Source organism: Electrona antarctica (genome assembly GCF_951216825.1).
Source record: "Electrona antarctica genome assembly, chromosome: 10".
Taxonomy (NCBI): Eukaryota; Metazoa; Chordata; class Actinopteri; order Myctophiformes; family Myctophidae; genus Electrona; species Electrona antarctica.
The window spans coordinates 10,430,818-10,449,463 of NC_136791.1; the positions used below are offsets into that span (position 1 = coordinate 10,430,818).

The 18,646-nt window shown below is 42.4% G+C and overlaps 1 protein-coding gene across 4 annotated transcripts in view; it reads right to left on the reverse strand.

Annotated features, from left to right (window-relative positions):
• The window catches only part of nvl (nuclear VCP like), a 29,369-nt gene that overhangs the window by 2,591 nt on the left and 8,132 nt on the right, over window positions 1–18,646 (reverse strand). For 3 of the 4 annotated variants that reach the window (XM_079512329.1, XM_079512331.1, XM_079512332.1), the window contains 16 exons: window positions 17,748–17,883; window positions 17,577–17,653; window positions 16,783–16,917; window positions 16,080–16,181; window positions 15,854–15,971; window positions 15,237–15,381; window positions 12,395–12,674; window positions 11,317–11,538; window positions 9,788–9,892; window positions 8,365–8,427; window positions 2,781–2,900; window positions 2,054–2,153; window positions 1,493–1,599; window positions 1,224–1,300; window positions 544–632; window positions 299–396 (listed from right to left, as the gene is read on the reverse strand). In XM_079512329.1, coding sequence (XP_079368455.1) covers window positions 299–396; window positions 544–632; window positions 1,224–1,300; window positions 1,493–1,599; window positions 2,054–2,153; window positions 2,781–2,900; window positions 8,365–8,427; window positions 9,788–9,892; window positions 11,317–11,538; window positions 12,395–12,674; window positions 15,237–15,381; window positions 15,854–15,971; window positions 16,080–16,181; window positions 16,783–16,917; window positions 17,577–17,653; window positions 17,748–17,883 — 1,974 coding nt within the window. The remainder of the gene's footprint in view (window positions 1–298; window positions 397–543; window positions 633–1,223; window positions 1,301–1,492; window positions 1,600–2,053; window positions 2,154–2,780; window positions 2,901–8,364; window positions 8,428–9,787; window positions 9,893–11,316; window positions 11,539–12,394; window positions 12,675–15,236; window positions 15,382–15,853; window positions 15,972–16,079; window positions 16,182–16,782; window positions 16,918–17,576; window positions 17,654–17,747; window positions 17,884–18,646) is intronic. The other variant, XM_079512330.1, reaches the window with a different exon arrangement.

Sequence of the window (18,646 nt, forward strand, 5' to 3'; positions counted from 1 at the left end):
AATGCCTGCGCACACACACGCTTCCTTCCTGAGGCATTACCGAAGCAATGAACTGCAGTGCACACAGAAATGCTCCCTTCCTTCCCGGTTTCCGTCCTAAGGCAGTGCCCAATTTGCATACTGGGGCCCATGTCCCAACACGTTGATACAAACTACAGTAGTCCTGACGAGTTATGATTATGCAAAAGTAGACTGGATGGAACGGCTAGTAGTTACTCCAATCGTTTTCAACTCCATAAAATGTGTTTATAAGTCAGATTCACATTGGTAACAAAATGCCTTTGGCTCATTATCTTACCTTTTTGGACACAGAGGGTCGGACTTTTGTAAAGGCATCCTCAAAGTTTTGTTTGCTGACCCTGATGTCTGCTACTACACCATTGGAGAACACGTGACCTGTGTGGAATGACAAACCCATAGTGAATCCAATGAACAGAATAATGACCCCAGACCACAGCAGATGGCAGAATAATACACAGCTGTTGCGTTACCATTTCAGATAAAGTTATGCAAATATTAACAGTGAAATGGAAAGCATGTTACCAGAATGTAATGGAGTGCATTGTGACTTCATATGGGCTCTCAGGGCATTGACGGATGCTTCCCTCACTAAAGCAGACAGGTCAGCTCCACTGTAATACAAGCAAGTTATTTTCAATTGATGAGGAATAAAGGTCCCTACACACCGGGCACGATTTCGGATTTTTTAGCAGCGTTTCTCCATCGGTTTTCCGAAAAAACGCGTCCAGTGTGCAACCACCTTAAGTGTGATAACAACAAAGAAAGTGTTATGGTGTTACAGTACGTTTTAACAGCGGGCGACAGCCAGACGAATTTTCCGGAAGTGCATTATTTGTCTATGGGACCCGGCGCTAGCAGGAGAACGGGCGATGGTCGACAAGTGGGCGGGGCAACGTCGCCCGAAAAGATAATAATAATTAATCTTTTTGGGCGACGACGGGCGATGTTTCGGCCGATGCTCGCCCGCTGTTAAAACGTACTGTTAGGCCACAGCGAACTGCCAGAACAACTTCCTGGGTATAGACTGTACTCGTCTCTAGAACACCATTCTAACCAAAGATATCCCCTCATTTGATGTTAACACAATCATTCCCGGGATTCCTTCAAAATAGGAGCTCTGGGGTGCCGGGGAAGACATTCAAGCCGCTTTTACTCTGTTACATTTATTACATTTATTAAAAACCTGCCCAGCTTAGACTTACGTGAAGCAGTCACAGCGATCATCGCGGGCGATCTCTTCGAGGTCGACGTCCTGCTCAAGAGGAGGTTTGGTGCCACCCTACAACGAACAATAGAAATTTTATGACAGCTCACTTTGGACCTTAAGCCTTTAAAGACTTAATTCCCCGTAAATAAAAAACCTTCAATCAATAGCGTTCGTTTTCAATTAGCACATAATCAATGGTTTGTAAACCGTTTCAGCTAAAGATCCAAACATATCTTTGTAGACTGGTTTTTGGTCAGCTGCTACCTTAGTGATGGTGAGCAGGATGGCGTGACGGTCTTGTGGAGGTGGCAGCCCCACATAGAGGGTCTTATCCAGACGGCCCGGTCTCAGTACTGCAGGGTCAATGATGTCTGGGAAGACATGTCAGTAGTTGACTACAAATCCTCATAACACAAGCGTAGGTTGATTTGGGTACTCAGTCACTACTCATTTAATGTCTTTGGTTTGCGAGCATTTGAGTGGGTTTTATTTAAAAAGGACATAAACGAAAAAAGAAACATTAGAAATGACTTAGTCTATCAATTACACACCCCATGAAGCCTTGAATTCATGGGGTCCGCAAGTATTCATCAAATAATAATTTGATCATCAATTTATTGGCTTCCGAAAGCGACAAATAAATGTCAATGCACTGATAGAAAATAAGTCAGGGTGAACTACTCCGTTAAGCCCTGTTTGGAGGTTGGATCCACAGAAAAGCTTCAACGGTGCAGACATAATTGAGATACAGAGAAGTGCTGTAGTTTTGGTAAGGCTCAATCTTTTAGTTTAAGGCCCATAAAAAGTTCTAGTTCTTCTTCCTACCTGGTCTGTTAGTGGCGGCCATGATGAAGACCTGCTTCCGACACTCCAGGCCGTCCATCTCTGTGAGCAGCTGATTGACCACACGCACACCGGCACCTGACTGAACACATAGGACGCTGTCATTGGTACAAAGGTCACATAACCTTCCATTTCACCACTTCAAAACCCAGCTAAAATATTAATATGTAGGACCATCATCTTAAATTCTTTTGAATTTGAATCCTGAAAAGTAATATAAGATATGCTATAAAGTAACATTAAAAAAGCTTTTCAGAAAACTTAAAGGAGCATTCAGTGATTTGGAAAACCCCCCGGTTCCGGTAACAAGATGTGCACATGCACGCACTACAGTGGGGGGACACGCGACAGGCCAACAGCACACACACCAAGGCCCACCCCCGCTCGATCGTGATTGGCGGAAGGCCCCTGATTGGATAGCCACCTAGCCAAAACAAAACCTACGTTTTGTTTTTACCCCAGGAGTTAACTGGGGACAGGGAGGAACTATATGGTCAGCAGAGTGAGCACACTCTACAGTAGGGAAGATTATCACAACAAAACAAAAAAAAGAAGTGAAATCACTGAATATACCTTTAAGATTTAGATGTTTTTTTTTTAAATAGGCCTCAGGTCTAAAATGAGTAAAGGTATAAAAAAATATATTGCCAACATGAATAATCTGTTGATGAATTTGACATTGTAAGGAATAACACATGGCCCTTCTTACCTCGTGGCCCGAACGACGAGGACAAAGCGCGTCGATCTCATCAAAGAAGATGACACATGGAGCAGAGTTGCGTCCTCTCTGGAACACCTGCCTCACAGCCCGTTCACTCTCTCCCACGTACTGGTGAGGGTAGAGGGTGGATAATACAGTACACATGTCACAACCAGTCTAACCAGCATCGTCTAGGTCAGTGGTTCTCAAGCTTTTCAGGCCGTGAGTGACCCCCTAAAATAATCATATTTGAACTGACAACCACATGGAATGTAGGAGACTTAAGGCTGTCCCCAAACATTCAAGGTTCGAATGTTCGCTCGTTAGGGTTGGCACTCGAATCTTAATTAATGGGCTTGAACCATTCGGTTTTTCTTTCTTCTTTTTTTTTTTTAAATTTTTTAATATTATTTTTTCCCTTTTTTTATTAACTCGAAAATATATCTCGGCGAGAATGCGATATGAGCATGTAAAAAAAAAGTAAGTTTCTAGTGCATTGCTGTCAGAAGTTATGATTTTTTTAAAGAAATATCTCCTAGTTCTGCTGTCCCATCTCCCGTGCCACTCTTAATTTGGTGATTGGCCTGCAGCTGAGTTGATTGACCTTTCTCACCTTGTTCTGTGAGAACAAAAGAGTTCCATTGAATGGAATGTCTGAGGTGTCTCTCTCACACACACACACACACACACACACACCAGCATGATCGCTGACAAGGGGAACCGTTCTTAGCCATGATATATTAGCATATGCTCTCTAGCATCACATCACAAAAAGCAGGGAACTCTGATCATTGTTAAGCACTTCAATGCGCTTCTGAGAATACACAGGTGGGACAAATAACGAGCAATATACGCTGTCTTAGCTGCCTGCCAGCAAGCTCACATGAGCTTGCAGATCAGCTGTTTTCGCGGAGCCACTTGACGGTGTGTGTGTGTGTGTGTGTGCGTGTGTTGGGAGAGACGAGAGAGATTGATAAAGAGCAGGGGAGACGCGCTGCGCTCTGATCGAGACGGATATCTCAAAGGTTATTTTTTTAATTAATTAGAAACAAATGGTCCGGATGTTCGCTCGAAAATTCCTGCCGAAGTTCGAGTCCTAAAAAAAGGGCTAAGGTACAGCCTTAGTAGGAGTTGAGGCATTAAATTTAGTTTGACTCTGTTTCACAGATGAATATTGCTAAAATGGCAGATCTACAAGCTCACACTGCCTCACGTTGTGACTTGTGAGCTTGTAGATAGTCTATTTTTCAAAACTTTGACAATTTGGCCAATGTTTGACCAGTTTTTAATTTATAGTATAGTTTGTTTACTACTTTTGATGCAGTACAATGAAACATTTAACTTTTTTTTTTTAAATCATGGGTTGAGATGTGTCATTCGAAAGCCTACACTTGTTGTGCAAGGACGCGCTGTGATTGGCCAGTAGGGGAAAACGCTCAGGGAAAACGCTCTCGCCAGAACATAATTTCCTATTCTCCGACTATGGCAACTCGAACGGCCCTGAGCCAGCTCAATCGAACTTCGCAACGTTCGACACGGCAACTCGCTCGCTTTATCTCGCTCTGTGGTGTCTTACGTGGCTTAACAAGTTAACTTGAGACGGCAGGCCCCCGTCGCAGTCAGAAACGATACTTTAGGCGAGAGGCACTTCCATGTTGGCCACAGAAGCGGGGCGTGGTTATATGCACAACTCGTATAGGCACTACTGTTTAACCTGGTAACTTGGTAAGCCCTATATTCTTATTCTAAAATAAATAGTTCCAATCCTTGATTGTTGTTGTATTTGGTAACCGTTTTACTTTTAGTAAACACGCAAGGCAGTTATTGTACAACAGCTAGACGGTCGGCGCTACCACAAATCCCTGAGGATCAATAAAAGTAAAAACCCCACCCTCGCCCACAAAAGACTGGTGTTCTCTCCTCTAAAGTCCAAAAGGGTGCAGTGATACAAGATCCCCTTAGAGCACACTAGCAAGCTGAGGAAGAGGTTTTTCTTCCCACAGGCCATCAGACTGTGAAATAACAGTAAAAAGTGACAGTCCAATAACCCTCTGTACTTTGCACTTATGTTTACAAGGTTGAAGGTTCCGAGAATACATTTTTCACATGTATGTACCTAACCAAAACCCAAGTACTCCAGTAACCTAAGTTACATTAAGTGAATCGGAAGCACTCTGTTCCACAGTAAACCACTGCCTCTTGTGGCTTATTGCTTTGGGGTGCACACGCTTATCCGACACGCCAAAAGACCGACATGCGGAAATCACCTATCGCTCCCAACATGCGTTGGTCCGACATGCATTGCGACGTGAGTTGTGGTTATGTGCATACATCCACACAAATTTCACTTGACATCTGTTACCTCATAGCATCTGTCATATAGCAACAATTAAAGGGCCACTTCACCCCTTTTGCAACCAGATCTTATTGTAATGGTGTTTGGGAGACAAGAAACACTTTCCTGGGGTTTTTTATGTGGGTAATAAGTGTTTTTTAGATATTTTAGTATTTCAAGTGTCTGTGATGTCACAGACACTGGTCTAACTCCGTCACTTCCTTCCTGGACTACATATTGTCTCAGTAAGACAGCCCTCTCCACAAGGTGGGGTGAGTGCACCAAAGCATTATGGTCATTGTAGTAATCCAGCTATCCAGTCAAACCCTAGTCAAAAACACAGACTACATTATGTTTCTTGCCATAGAGTGCACATTTCAAATTGTGCTACTGTTATCTACTACAAACAAATACTATTAAAACACCTTAATTGCCCAGGGTTATTTAATCCATTCAATTATAGCGCCCAGTCGATGTATAGCAACGGAGCACTTTTACCGACGGACCAGATGTTGTTCCGGATGTGGCTGTAGCAGCTAGATGTAGCCAGACCACTCTAGGATCGAGGATTACACAACAGGCTTTCCCAGGCTGTAGAGCGATGCGATCGGTATTCATATCAATAAACTTCGTCTTTTGGACAAATCTTCGTCCTGGGCGTCGGGCATTACTAATAGAAAGGACAAAGAACTTCATCCTGGGCATTCTAGGTGTTAACATCGAGTGACTGGAGTTTCTTCCAGCGGTGAAATGTCCCTTTAAGGGTATTGTGGGAGCACTGAGCAGTGTGTTCATAGTAACTAAGCCAAAAGGTTTTAATAATGGACAAGCAAGCAGGTTGAGTTACATCTGCCATGTTGTTAAAAGCACCTGTCATTCATCTGGTAATGCCGCATTAACCAACTGTCAATCTGGTATCTCTTATTTTGGGAATGTCATTATAGGCAATTTATTTTATTTTTCAAAAAGCAGTTTGAGAGGAGAGGGGCTGCATTGCCCATTTCTCACGTCAAATGTTTTCAGATACATATTCTTAGTGTACCGTTTACACTTAAAACACAAACATTTGAAATGCACCATCCGGCCGTCATCTTGGATTAGATTCAGAACAGGGTAGCAGCCAAACAGTAGTGTCTCCATAATGGATTAGATTCAGAACAGGGTAGCAGCCAAACAGTAGTGTCTCCATAATGGATTAGATTCAGAACAGGGTAGCAGCCAAACAGTAGTGTCTCCATAATGGATTAGATTCAGAACAGGGTAGCAGCCAAACAGTAGTGTCTCCATAATGGATTAGATTCAGAACAGGGTAGCAGCCAAACAGTAGTGTCTCCATAATGGATTAGATTCAGAACAGGGTAGCAGCCAAACAGTAGTGTCTCCATAATGGATTAGATTCAGAACAGGGTAGCAGCCAAACAGTAGTGTCTCCATAATGGATTAGATTCAGAACAGGGTAGCAGCCAAACAGTAGTGTCTCCATAATGGATTAGATTCAGAACAGGGTAGCAGCCAAACAGTAGTGTCTCCATAATGGATTAGATTCAGAACAGGGTAGCAGCCAAACAGTAGTGTCTCCATAATGGATTAGATTCAGAACAGGGTAGCAGCCAAACAGTAGTGTCTCCATAATGGATTAGATTCAGAACAGGGTAGCAGCCAAACAGTAGTGTCTCCATAATGGATTAGATTCAGAACAGGGTAGCAGCCAAACAGTAGTGTCTCCATAATGGATTAGATTCAGAACAGGGTAGCAGCCAAACAGTAGTGTCTCCATAATGGATTAGATTCAGAACAGGGTAGCAGCCAAACAGTAGTGTCTCCATAATGGATTAGATTCAGAACAGGGTAGCAGCCAAACAGTAGTGTCTCCATAATGGATTAGATTCAGAACAGGGTAGCAGCCAAACAGTAGTGTCTCCATAATGCTAATCAGCTGCGTATGGAGGAGCATTTGCGCTATGGGAATAACACAGGCGACTGAAGTCATGATTAGTCACAGGGGATCTCTAACGCAAACACAGATTACATTATTGTTTGACAGGAAGTCATTACGATTGGATTTTGACGTTTCTGGGAGGAAATCCACCTTTAATTGAGATATCATGAGACTATAAATTTCATGTTGCCATATTTAGTATTATTTGATAAAAGGTCATGGTATACTTGCGATTATCAAAATATACCATGAACTAAAGTGAACTGTTGCTTAAATATAGTAGAGTGCTGCTGAGGCAGCATGCAGGGCAGTTCCTGTACTGACCCATGCACATGCAAAATGAAGATTCTGACATTTCAGAGGTGAAACGAGGCACGAATTTCCATTTAGCGCTACAGAATGATTATATGATTGACAGTTGTTATTTAAACATGGCAGGCTTTCCGGGTGTTGAATTTGCATGGTAAATTTCTTTCACCACCATGTACACAGTGGTACAGTACACTGACTCCATTGAGAAACTCAAGGATGGGACGGGACATTTAAACGGTTAACCAGTTTATTATAATAATAATGCATTGAGAATGGTGTATACATTTCTATCTTGTGATATGTCATGAACCGGACCCCTCAGGTCACCTGGGACAGGTCTGCTTTCTGTTCCAGAGTCCCCAGAATCAAAACTAAATGTTGAGAAGCAGTGTTCAGATTTATGCATCAAATATCTGGAACAAACTCCCAGAAAACTGCAGGCCTGCAACAACTCTTACTTCTAAAAATCAAAGCTAATAACCTTTCCATTTGATGTCAACTTTAATGAGATTTAGTTATTCTTCTGTACAGTCATTTTACATTTTAACCCATTTTGGGGCGGGAACCCCTTTTGGTGTTAGCATTATGCTTTAGCTATTGAAAAATAGCAGATCTACAAGATGTTAGCATTATGCTTTAGCTATTGAAAAATAGCAGATCTACAAGCTCATAGCGCGCCACCGAGTGGCGCGCTATGAGCTTGTAGGTCTGCTATTTTTGAAAAATCGAACAACGACTGACATAGAAACATAGCTTTTTCAGAAAACTGTCAGGATGTAGAAGACATTTTTAGAATCTGATCTCAGGTCAAAATGGGTTAACATATTCAAATGTCAATTGTGTTCATTCTTGCTCTAGCTTGCTTGTCTTGAAGCTTGTGTTTTATGTGAAGCACTTTGAATGTTTAAATGTGCTACACAAATAAACTTGCCTTGCCCTTTAGGCCTGCTTACATGTAGGGCAGACAAGCAGCTGAACTTAAGGCATGGTAAACACCAGTGACTCACCATGTTCAGCAGCTCCGGCCCCTTGACGGAGATGAAGTTTAGGCCTGACTCATTTGCCACTGCCTGCCATAAGAGACACCAAAACAACAGCATGGAACAGGGTCACTGACAATTCAAAACAGTCACACTGCACATGTTGTTTTGCATTACTATTGTTTAAAAACATTTTCAAAAAACATTCCCCCCCAAATCAAAATCAAAGAAATTACATAATACATTTAAGGTTCATTTAAGGTTAAGTATTGGGGGTGGAGAGGGGGGCGGGGCGGGGGTCGCGAGACATGGCCAAAGCATTTCCGGGGGTCCCCCAGCCAAAACCGTTGAGAACCCCTGCCCTAGAGCACGGGTTCTCAACCCGTGGGTCGCGAAAATGGAAATGAAGAGTTTACATAGTACATGCATAAACTTTCCTTAATGATTATATGTGGTTTCTCTTTTAAGGATGTGCCAACATGTGCCAACATTTTTGTATTTTTCATGTGTCTATGAGGTGACAGTACTTCATTAGACACCCTGGAGTCGTTTTTATGTGCAATGATGTATTCCCTTTGTGTTTAGGGTTTCCTCCTAGAGGCTGAACCCTTGACAGTCAAAACGTGCCAATGAAAAAAACAGTAATATAGTGACATCACATTATCAGCCCCTCCCCTAACCCCTCCCCCTTTATCATACAACTACAGCTGTGGGTGCGGCTTAAGTTCAGGTGGATCACCACCCATCACCACCCACCAGGCAAACTTAATGAACTGGTGGGGGTGCCCACATAAAAATGACATTTTAACAAATACTGTACACTTTTTAGAAAAACATCTTCCTCCTTATATAACAATAAGACCTGATGATCATGTTTTAGGGTGGAAAAAAAATCATGGCACTTATTTTTGCAGTCAGTTTGTATTGGGGGTGGGGATGGGGATGGGGGGGCGGGGCGGGGGTCTCGAGACATGGCCAAAGCATTTCCAGGGGTCCCCAGACAAAAACGAGAACCCCTGCCCTAGAGGGTGTTTGCGCACCACAAAGGGTGCACGCTAGGGCATTCACTTCGTCATTTTTACTAGTTGACTAGTTGCCTAGTTTACTAGTCGACTAGTTGTTTAACTACCTATTATGTAAAAAAAATAATACAAAAAAAAATATATATATATATATTTTTTTTAATAAATATTTGTACATTGAAAAACTGTGTACATGGTGACTATACCTATAATCTACATGATCTTGAGGCCTACAAAATCGGGAAAAAAATAAGTTCTTATCAACTAGTCAACTAGTACCAACAAGGTCGACTAGTGGATTTACTAGTCGACTAGTTGCTTAATGCCCTAGTGCACGCACCACAGTTCCGATACAGGGTGGGTGGTGTATTTTTGCAGAGGGTGCAGGGTGGGTGTAGGGTAGAGGTAGAGGACCTCGGAAAAGGTACCTTGGCCAGCAGGGTTTTCCCACAGCCTGGTGGTCCGGCGAGCAGCACGCCAGCTGGAGCGCTGAGGCCCAGGGCTTTGAACTGCTCTGGGGAACGCACTGGAGCCTGGAGGACACATAGGAAGACACACAGAGCTGCTTCAGTTCTGCTCGGACAATCACACTATTCATGTTTGCAATCAGCAGGGTAGGGCCTGTGATGACTGAGGCCAGCGAAGAGCGGGCTTGACTGCTTGGTCACAGATTACCATAACTCAATTTACACGGATTATCATAGTGCCTCTGTTACATCGGAAATAGGATTCATATTTTTTTTATTGTTTATGAACAAGGAGGTAGAGAATGATCTCTTGCATCAACAATAGAAGCTAAGACGCGTTATAATATTGGTTTCCCTTTATGTTCCCATGAGGTGTTGCAATTCTCCAAATTCTTCTTCTTCAACACTTAAAAGAACAGCACTCTCTCTAGTCTACAATTAATGTTAACAATGTTTCGTTCGTATTGCTATTCTAGAACACTGATTAGATGACTGTATTCCGCATTCCACATCACCGAACAGGGTCAAATAGCCCTTGCCACACACACACCTATGGTGGTAGTTATTTATTTAACACCAGTAGTATCAGCAGGAAGGTCGGCTTTAACTGGAAGAGTAACCAGGGTCAGTGGGTTTTCCCTTCACTCAGATGTATTTCCTCATTGCTCTTGTGAAAATGTCCTGCCTTGATTAGAGTTGCCTGAGGCAGTGTATGCGTTTTCCCCCAGAGAGATGGGAGACTGGATTAAAACTTGGTCATCAATTCACGACTCACAAGGAGCATGTGGTCTGTGCACAACAAGCCGAGTCACAAGATTAATATTCAGAGATGCCGTTACAACTTAGTAACTACATCTTAGTCGAAACACTGTCCACTAGCATTACGCTAGTCACCAGCAAACTATGTGTGGAGGAATACAGAATATGAAGGACATGATGGGTGTTGTTATGAAGGTTGTGTTGTGTGTTCCATTCACACACACACACACACAAGACCCATAAACTAATTTGCAGCTTATAATAATATGTAAAGGCAGTGGTGGTTGAAAGATAAAAGTAAAATCTCGTGCGTGAAAAGGGTGTCCACTCAACCTTGCTTTACATAATGAGGCTGGTAACAGCTTCAGAGTACTGTTATGTTGCATGTTCTACAAATACAATCCCAGCCAAAGACACGGATCCTGTCGTGTGTAATAATGCCTTATTTTAAATGTGACTACTGTTTTGACTACTGTCTTGGCTGTTTTGGTATCATTTATAAAGCTGACAATATCTTCTTAAAACTTTATGTTGGGAGTTGGAACCATAAAATGCCTCACTGACTATATCTGAGACAAATGCAGGTAATGTATGAGTTAATAACGGGATGGGAGTGGATTTACTGAATATCTGAGACAAATGCTGGTATGAGTCAATGACACGAGAACTGAGGATGGGAGTGGAATTACTGAATTTGTGTAACAAGATTAAGTTTACAATGGTCACCATACCAATATACACATAGTCAGCTCCTCGCGGATGTCCTGTAAGGCTCCTACATCATCCCAGGTGACATCAGGTACAGTTGCAAAGCCCTCCCGCTTGGCTGAGGGCTGGACAACGGCCAGGGAGTCTTTGAAGTCTGTCATGAGGATAGACAAGCCTGCTAGCTGTTCCTCTGACACAGATTCTGTGCTCTTCAGCAACTGTAACAGGCGCGCCAGCTCCCCCTGCTGATCAAAGCAGATGACATGAACCAAAGCATTGGAAAGAGAAATCTGAAATAAAAGGCAGGGCAGTCAGTTGCGGTTTACTTTAGGGGCAACTACCAGAGACAGCTTGGCTCCATTTTTAAAATGTGCCTATTTTTGAGGAAAAAGGAGAAAGAAATGCATTCACAAACAAAGACAGCAATGCAAAATCAATGCTGTTGTGTGACTCAGTTGTCAGATTAGATACCTGTTCAGGCTCTGCCATAGACTGCCATAGAAACATAGCTTTTTCAGAAAACTGTCAGGATGTAGAAGACATTTTTAGTCTTTAATCTGATCTCAGGTCAAAATGGGTTAACTTTTATAAATAAAGTACATCTTTTTTAGCCACCCTATCCTCTTTTGTAACCTTTTGAGTGCTCAGATCGCCTCCTTGTCCTTAGTATTCCAGTCCCACTGATCTTTGAAGCACTCAGATCCTACTTTACATTATTATATTTTTTGTATCTCCATCGAGCACCTGGTTGAATTTATTTTTGTCGCTTTGCATATATACAGTATATTTGAACCATATGGATATATCAAATTTAGAATATATATCATTTTAAATACTGTATGCATTAACACTTAAAGGGCCCGTTCACCCCATTTGCAACCAGATCCTATTTTAATGATGTTTGGGAGACAAGAAACACTTTCCTGGGGTTTTTATGTGGGTAATATGTGTTTTTAGATATTGTAGTATTTCAAAGTGTCTATGCGTCACATACACTTGTCTCAATTCCTTCCTAGTAAGACAGTCAAGAAATGCATTCACAAACAAAGACAGCAATGCAAAATCAATGCTGTTGTGTGACTCAGTTGTCAGATTAGATACCTGTTCAGGCTCTGGTGTCTGGGGAACCAGCTCCAGCTCCTGTTTCACAGGAGCCGTGCAAAGAGGTCCACTTGCTGACAGATCCGTTGTAGAGCAAGGGCTTTGGATTTGCACTTGGCTTTGATGATTCTCCAGCAGAACCCTGTTGACCGCACACATGGCAGCCTCTCGGCACAGTGCCATGAGGTCAGCGCCCACATAGCCAGGTGTGAGCCGTGCCAGCTGCTGATAGTCAAAGTCCTCTGGTAGCTTCAGCTTCCGACACAGGGTCTTCAGGATCCTGTAGGAAACAGAAAATAGTCAGTTTCAAAATGAGCACTAAGAGATGATCAAGTCACTGAACGAATGAGCTCCCCTTCCTCCAGGTGCATGGCCAAGGCAAAGCAGATAATGAAAGACATTAACCCATTCTGGGCGGGAACCCCTTTTGGTGTTAGCGCGGTGCGCGGTGCCCATAGCGCGCCACCGAGTGGCGCACTACGAGCTTGTAGGTCTGCTATTTTTGAAACGGCTGAAATTTTTAGAATCTGATCTCAGGTCAAAATGGGTTTAACACCCCAGCAACAATATGTTGCTTTGCTTCGATTTAGTAAAATACAGTATACTAAAGTCTAGGCGGCGATCCGAGCACTCAAAATGTTTTGTAGGATGAAAAAGATGTACTTTATTTATAAAAGTTAAAAGAAGCTAATGATCAGCATTAGTGTGAGAACACACCCAGAGCTACACTCTCACACTGTGTGACTTCTCACACTAATGCTGATTGTCTGACCTGCCTGTCTCAGTATAAAGGACCTGTGTTTGCTTGATTTTCGTCATACTTGCCCTGATGAAGACTCTGTTAGAGTCGAAACATGTCGGCTTCTTTTAACCCATTTTGGGCGGGAACCCCTTTTGGTGTTAGCATTATGTTATGCTTTAGCTATTGAAAAATGGCAGATCTACAAGCTCATAGCGCGCCACGAGCTTGTAGGTCTGCTATTTTTGAAAAATCGAAGAACGACTGCCATAGAAACATAGCTTTTTCAGAAAACTGTCAGGATGTAGAAGACATTTTTAGTCTTTAATCTGATCTCAGGTCAAAATGGGTTAACTTTTATAAATAAAGTACATCTTTTTTAGCCACCCTATCCTCTTTTGTAACCTTTTGAGTGCTCAGATCGCCTCCTTGTCCTTAGTATTCCAGTCCCACTGATCTTTGAAGCACCAGATCCTACTTTACATTATTATATTTTTTGTATCTCCATCGAGCACCTGGTTGAATTTATTTTTGTCGCTTTGCATATATACAGTATATTTGAACCATATGGATATATCAAATTTAGAATATATATCATTTTAAATACTGTATGCATTAACACTTAAAGGGCCCGTTCACCCCATTTGCAACCAGATCCTATTTTAATGATGTTTGGGAGACAAGAAACACTTTCCTGGGGTTTTTATGTGGGTAATATGTGTTTTTAGATATTGTAGTATTTCAAAGTGTCTATGCGTCACATACACTTGTCTCAATTCCTTCCTAGTAAGACACTCCTCCATAATTCTATGGCAAATGGCCCTGGGACAGACTGCTGACATGAAATGGATATCAAGGTTTGCGAGTTCGCAGTGTGGGTCAGTGGGTACATCATGTTCAACTCCGAAGGTTACACTCTCTTGGTGGTGAGGAGGTGCCAAATAGATACACACTGGGTCATGGCTTGATATGGAAAATGTCATCTCTACAGCAGGAAGGACCCTGAGGACATCATTTATGTTTGTTGTGTTGTTATCGGCAGTGCCTCAAACACAATGTGCTTTACACAGGCCTTGGGGACAGGGAAGGAGGGGTGTATAGGAGGGGGTTTGGGGAATGAGGACTAGTTAGAATGGAGTAGGTGAATTTCATGCCAGCATCATTCACCAACCAACCATTTGTTCCATCTGGACTGTTATTAAGTGCTCTCTTATCATAGTCTGGGGCGAACCTTAGATTTGGTCATCACAAAGGCTCTCAATATTTCAAAAGGTTGTTATGATTGACCTTGAATGATCATTTGTTTTATATCATACACTATATGACCAAAGGTCAGTGGATTTGTGTTTCTATTAATTAAGAGACCTTTGTACCAGCAAAACATTTTTTGTTACAGCTTGACCTGGTCTTCTAGACCAGGGGTTGGTAACCTTTTTTTGACATGAAGTGCCATGTTTTAATTTTCCTCAGTCAGTGTGCCATATCAATTTAATCAATTTAGTTTAATTATGGCAACACATCAAAATGTAATATTTCCTTCTGATTTTGATTTGCCATAGACTATTACTAGTAACAACCTTTATTTTGTTTTCTTCTTCTTTAGAAATATTTTCTTTCACATCAGTATATAATATACATTTAAGACGACAATCACAAGCAATAACGCACCCATCTCTTAGACTCCCCTCCCAGTCAGAGTTCAGCGTTTGAATTAATGTAGAATTGTGTGCAGGATATAATTTGTATATAGATGTGAGGGGACTTCATTTAACCGTCGCCACACGTCCTAGGGGTCCCAATCGACACATACATAGGACGTCTGTAGACGTCCTAGCGCATCCTCAATGATACTGGGCGAGATAAGAATATTCTGAATTTTTTCCTTTTTCAGTTATTTTTCAGTTTTTCAATTTCAATTAATTTGATGAAACATTCTATAAATATTTACTTGACCTAATAATTCTAAAGAAAGCGATTGGGAAAACTCAAGGCTTACTAGGGCTCAAGACAGAGACAAGGATGGAAAACTACAGTTGTGGTTTTGCCAGTGTCATAAGAACATTCTACAAACAAATGTACCCTAATGAAGCTTTTCTAACCAACCTGAGACGAGCTGCTTCATCAGGGATGCCCAGGCAGATCTCTCTGTCAAAGCGTCCGGCTCGTCTGAGTGCAGGATCCAGGGCATCAGGCCTATTGGTGGCACCAATAACCATAACCTGGGCTGTCACTGCCAGGGAGTTCAGATCTGGGAAAAGTAAAATAGCACACAATGGCAAGATAGATGGAACATTTCACCAACAACATAAATATCTAGTCCAACAGAGATGCATTCATTCATGCATTTACCTGCAATAATTAAATATCACTTTGCCATTTTCTGGATAAGACCCGTTTCTCCACCAGTGTGTGTATTTAACCCATTTTGACCTGAGATCAGATTCTAAAAATGGCTTCTACATCCTGACAGTTTTCTGAAAAAGCTATGTTTCTATGTCGGTCGTTCTTCGATTTTTCAAAAATAGCAGACCTACAAGCTCGTAGCGTGCCACTCGGTGGCGCGCTATCAGCTTGTAGATCTGCTATTTTTCAATAGCTAAAGCATAACATAATGCTAACACCAAAAGGGGTTCCCGCCCAAAATGGGTTAAGAGGAGATCACAATTTACTGGTTGGCAATCTTTGAACTAAAAAGTCATAGATGTATGGTATGCACCTACCATCCATGCAGGTGAGAAGCTGGGCAACCATCCTCCTTTCCATGTCTTTGGAGGCCACTTCTCGTTTAGGGGTGATGGAGTCAATCTCATCAATGAACAGGATACATGGGGCATTCGTCTGCAAAGGGAATGAGTGAACAGGAGAACCACCACACACAACTCATGCTTTCACTGCTTAAATCATGTTATCTGTGTGATGAATCAGGATGAAAATAAAGACACTGACCACAGCCTGATCAAACAGCTCTCGGAGCTTCTGCTCGGACTCCCCTGAGACCCCAGACACCATCTCCGGAGCAGACACCTTTAGCATGGGCAGCTCCAGCTCCTGTGAGGCACAATCACAATAATAAATGCACTACATTGTTTGGACCACCATTAGATACCTCGTCATTGTTGCTACACACCTTTCTGTGGTGAAAACTAGCACATTGTGCCAACACACTGTAAACAATACATCTGTGCAATGAGCAATGTAATTGTTATGCCCATATCAAATAAATAAACATAAACATGTCATTTCAAGACATTGCAAATTTCTTCCCGGGTTCAAAGATTTCACAGAAAACACATTTATCCACTCCCTCACAACCATACAGTAGATTGAAAGACAGCCAAGACAAACAAACAAAAACTCTAACTCTTAGCCATGAGACAGACCGCATGTATTATTTCTGTGCTTGGTTTTAAGGCCTCTGTAAATTGACCATTTTCAGAAAAGAAAAAAGATGCAATGAAAGAAAAAGAAAGAGCAAAAAGGAGCAGTGCCCTCACTGTGTTCTCACAGTGCAATGTGTACAGGCCCCAGGCATATCAGCATTGGTCCACTCCAAACAACACGTTTTCAAACATTTTGTTAATTCCTGACTGTACTACTGCGACCACGCTGTGTGGTGCTCCAACTCTATGGTCTGCTGGTCACCACTCACCCCAGCCACAGCCTGGGCCATCAGGGTCTTGCCACAACCAGGGGGTCCATGGAGGAGGAAGCCCCTGGGGGGTACCACTCCCAGCTGACTGTACACCTCTGGATGGCGCATGTGGATCAGCAGCTTACACAATTCCTGGACGGAGAATAATGTATGCAACACATGGCAGATAATGGTAAAACAAATTTAAAAAAAGTGAATAAAACAAGAAATGATCACATAGTGATATTTGTCAGGTGAAAGAAGCGCTGTCTCCATTGTGTCCCCCCCCCCCATATATTTGTATGACTATTATTTTAGTAATGTTTGTGTGTCACAACCTCGCGCCTCACGGCCGTTGTTTGCGTTTGTTTCCGACATTCTGTGCGTGGTTCAATGACTGTTTTGTTGTGGCTTCCCTGCTGTCCAGCTCATAACTTTAGCAGCCGACTCATTGTTATCGCTTCGAGGCTGCTGGTGGTAAACGCTTGCTCGCAGCGGTGAAAAATCAGCCCTTTTGCGGTGCGTGTGGCATAGCTTAGGAGGCAGGCAATCATACTACACTCCCATTAGCTTAGGCAGAGGAGGCAGACGTAGTAGACGAGGCAGCCAAGCAGATCAGTTGAACTAGGTCGCGCAAAGTGGCGCAGTGGTCGCTTACATTTCATGAGCGTTGTTAGGTTAGGTTTCACCTGACAAAAAGTAGTCATCGTAGTTTACTGTCCGTTTTACTTAATCATGTAGGCCTACTACATGCATTTTAGTATATAAAAAGTATAAAATAGAGAGAAAAACAATAGGCATTAACAGCTTACCGTCAATGTTGCATCATTGCCTCCCACATCTTCAAATGTGATGGTGGAGTATTGCAGTTCGGTTGCTTTTGTTTTAGCTGACAAATGAATACATTAACAACCCAATTAAATGACAAGCATTCATATATGGTATTCTATCATTTTTGGTAATGTAGTTTGGGGGTACATTACCTTTTTTGTTCAAGATACTAGACTCAATGTCTCCATCAACACTCCCAATCTCTCCTTTCCGCTTCTTGAACCTTTTGAGTTTCCCTTTGGTCTTTGTGCTCTGAGGCTCTAGCATAGAAACGTCTCCCTGTTCCTGCTGGTGAAAAAAAAGGGACATAAAGAGTACTACTATCACTAATGTCATCAAGACACGCTTTCTGAAAAGGTTTTCTGCTAGCCTGCTACAGTGGTGTTTTCATGTCAAGGACCCCCACAATTATATGTATTTGCTCCCCCCACTAGTGACGTCATGTGGCAGCGAAGTCTGACCTTTTTTTTTTTTTTTTTTGGCTTTCTGCTTTTATTGATAAAAGCAGAAAGCCAAAGGCATTTGAATTTACAGAAGGCTTTCGATACTAGGAGCTATCTCCATGTCTCTGATTGGTGTTGAAATGCACATTTTATTTACACTGTCCTGAACCTGAACATTTCAACATCAAGTGAAGATGGACAGGAAAGAGGGAGAGAGAGAAGGGGAGAGACATGCAGCAAAGGTCGTCATGACGCGCAGTCAGGCCAAAGCCTATATGTGGCTTGCGCCTGGACCACTTGGCCAGCGAGCACCTCAAGTCTATGGACAGAGATCCACGTCTAGAATTATGCCAGTGTTTAAATATAGACTACCACCTGGTCATTTATTATTGTTGGTTACAGGGGCATATGAGAAAGCCCAGGTGATCGTTTATCACCCAATTTACCCAAAGCCTTAGTCAACATAGCCATGTTGTCTTTGTGGCGGCCATGTTTGACTGGCTGATTGCCTTCCAGAGCAAGGTAGCTGGTGATAGTTCAGCGCATGGTGACACTTTAGCTCACACTAAATGGTCAGCTATTGCTCCATCACTCCTAAGGCTGATAAC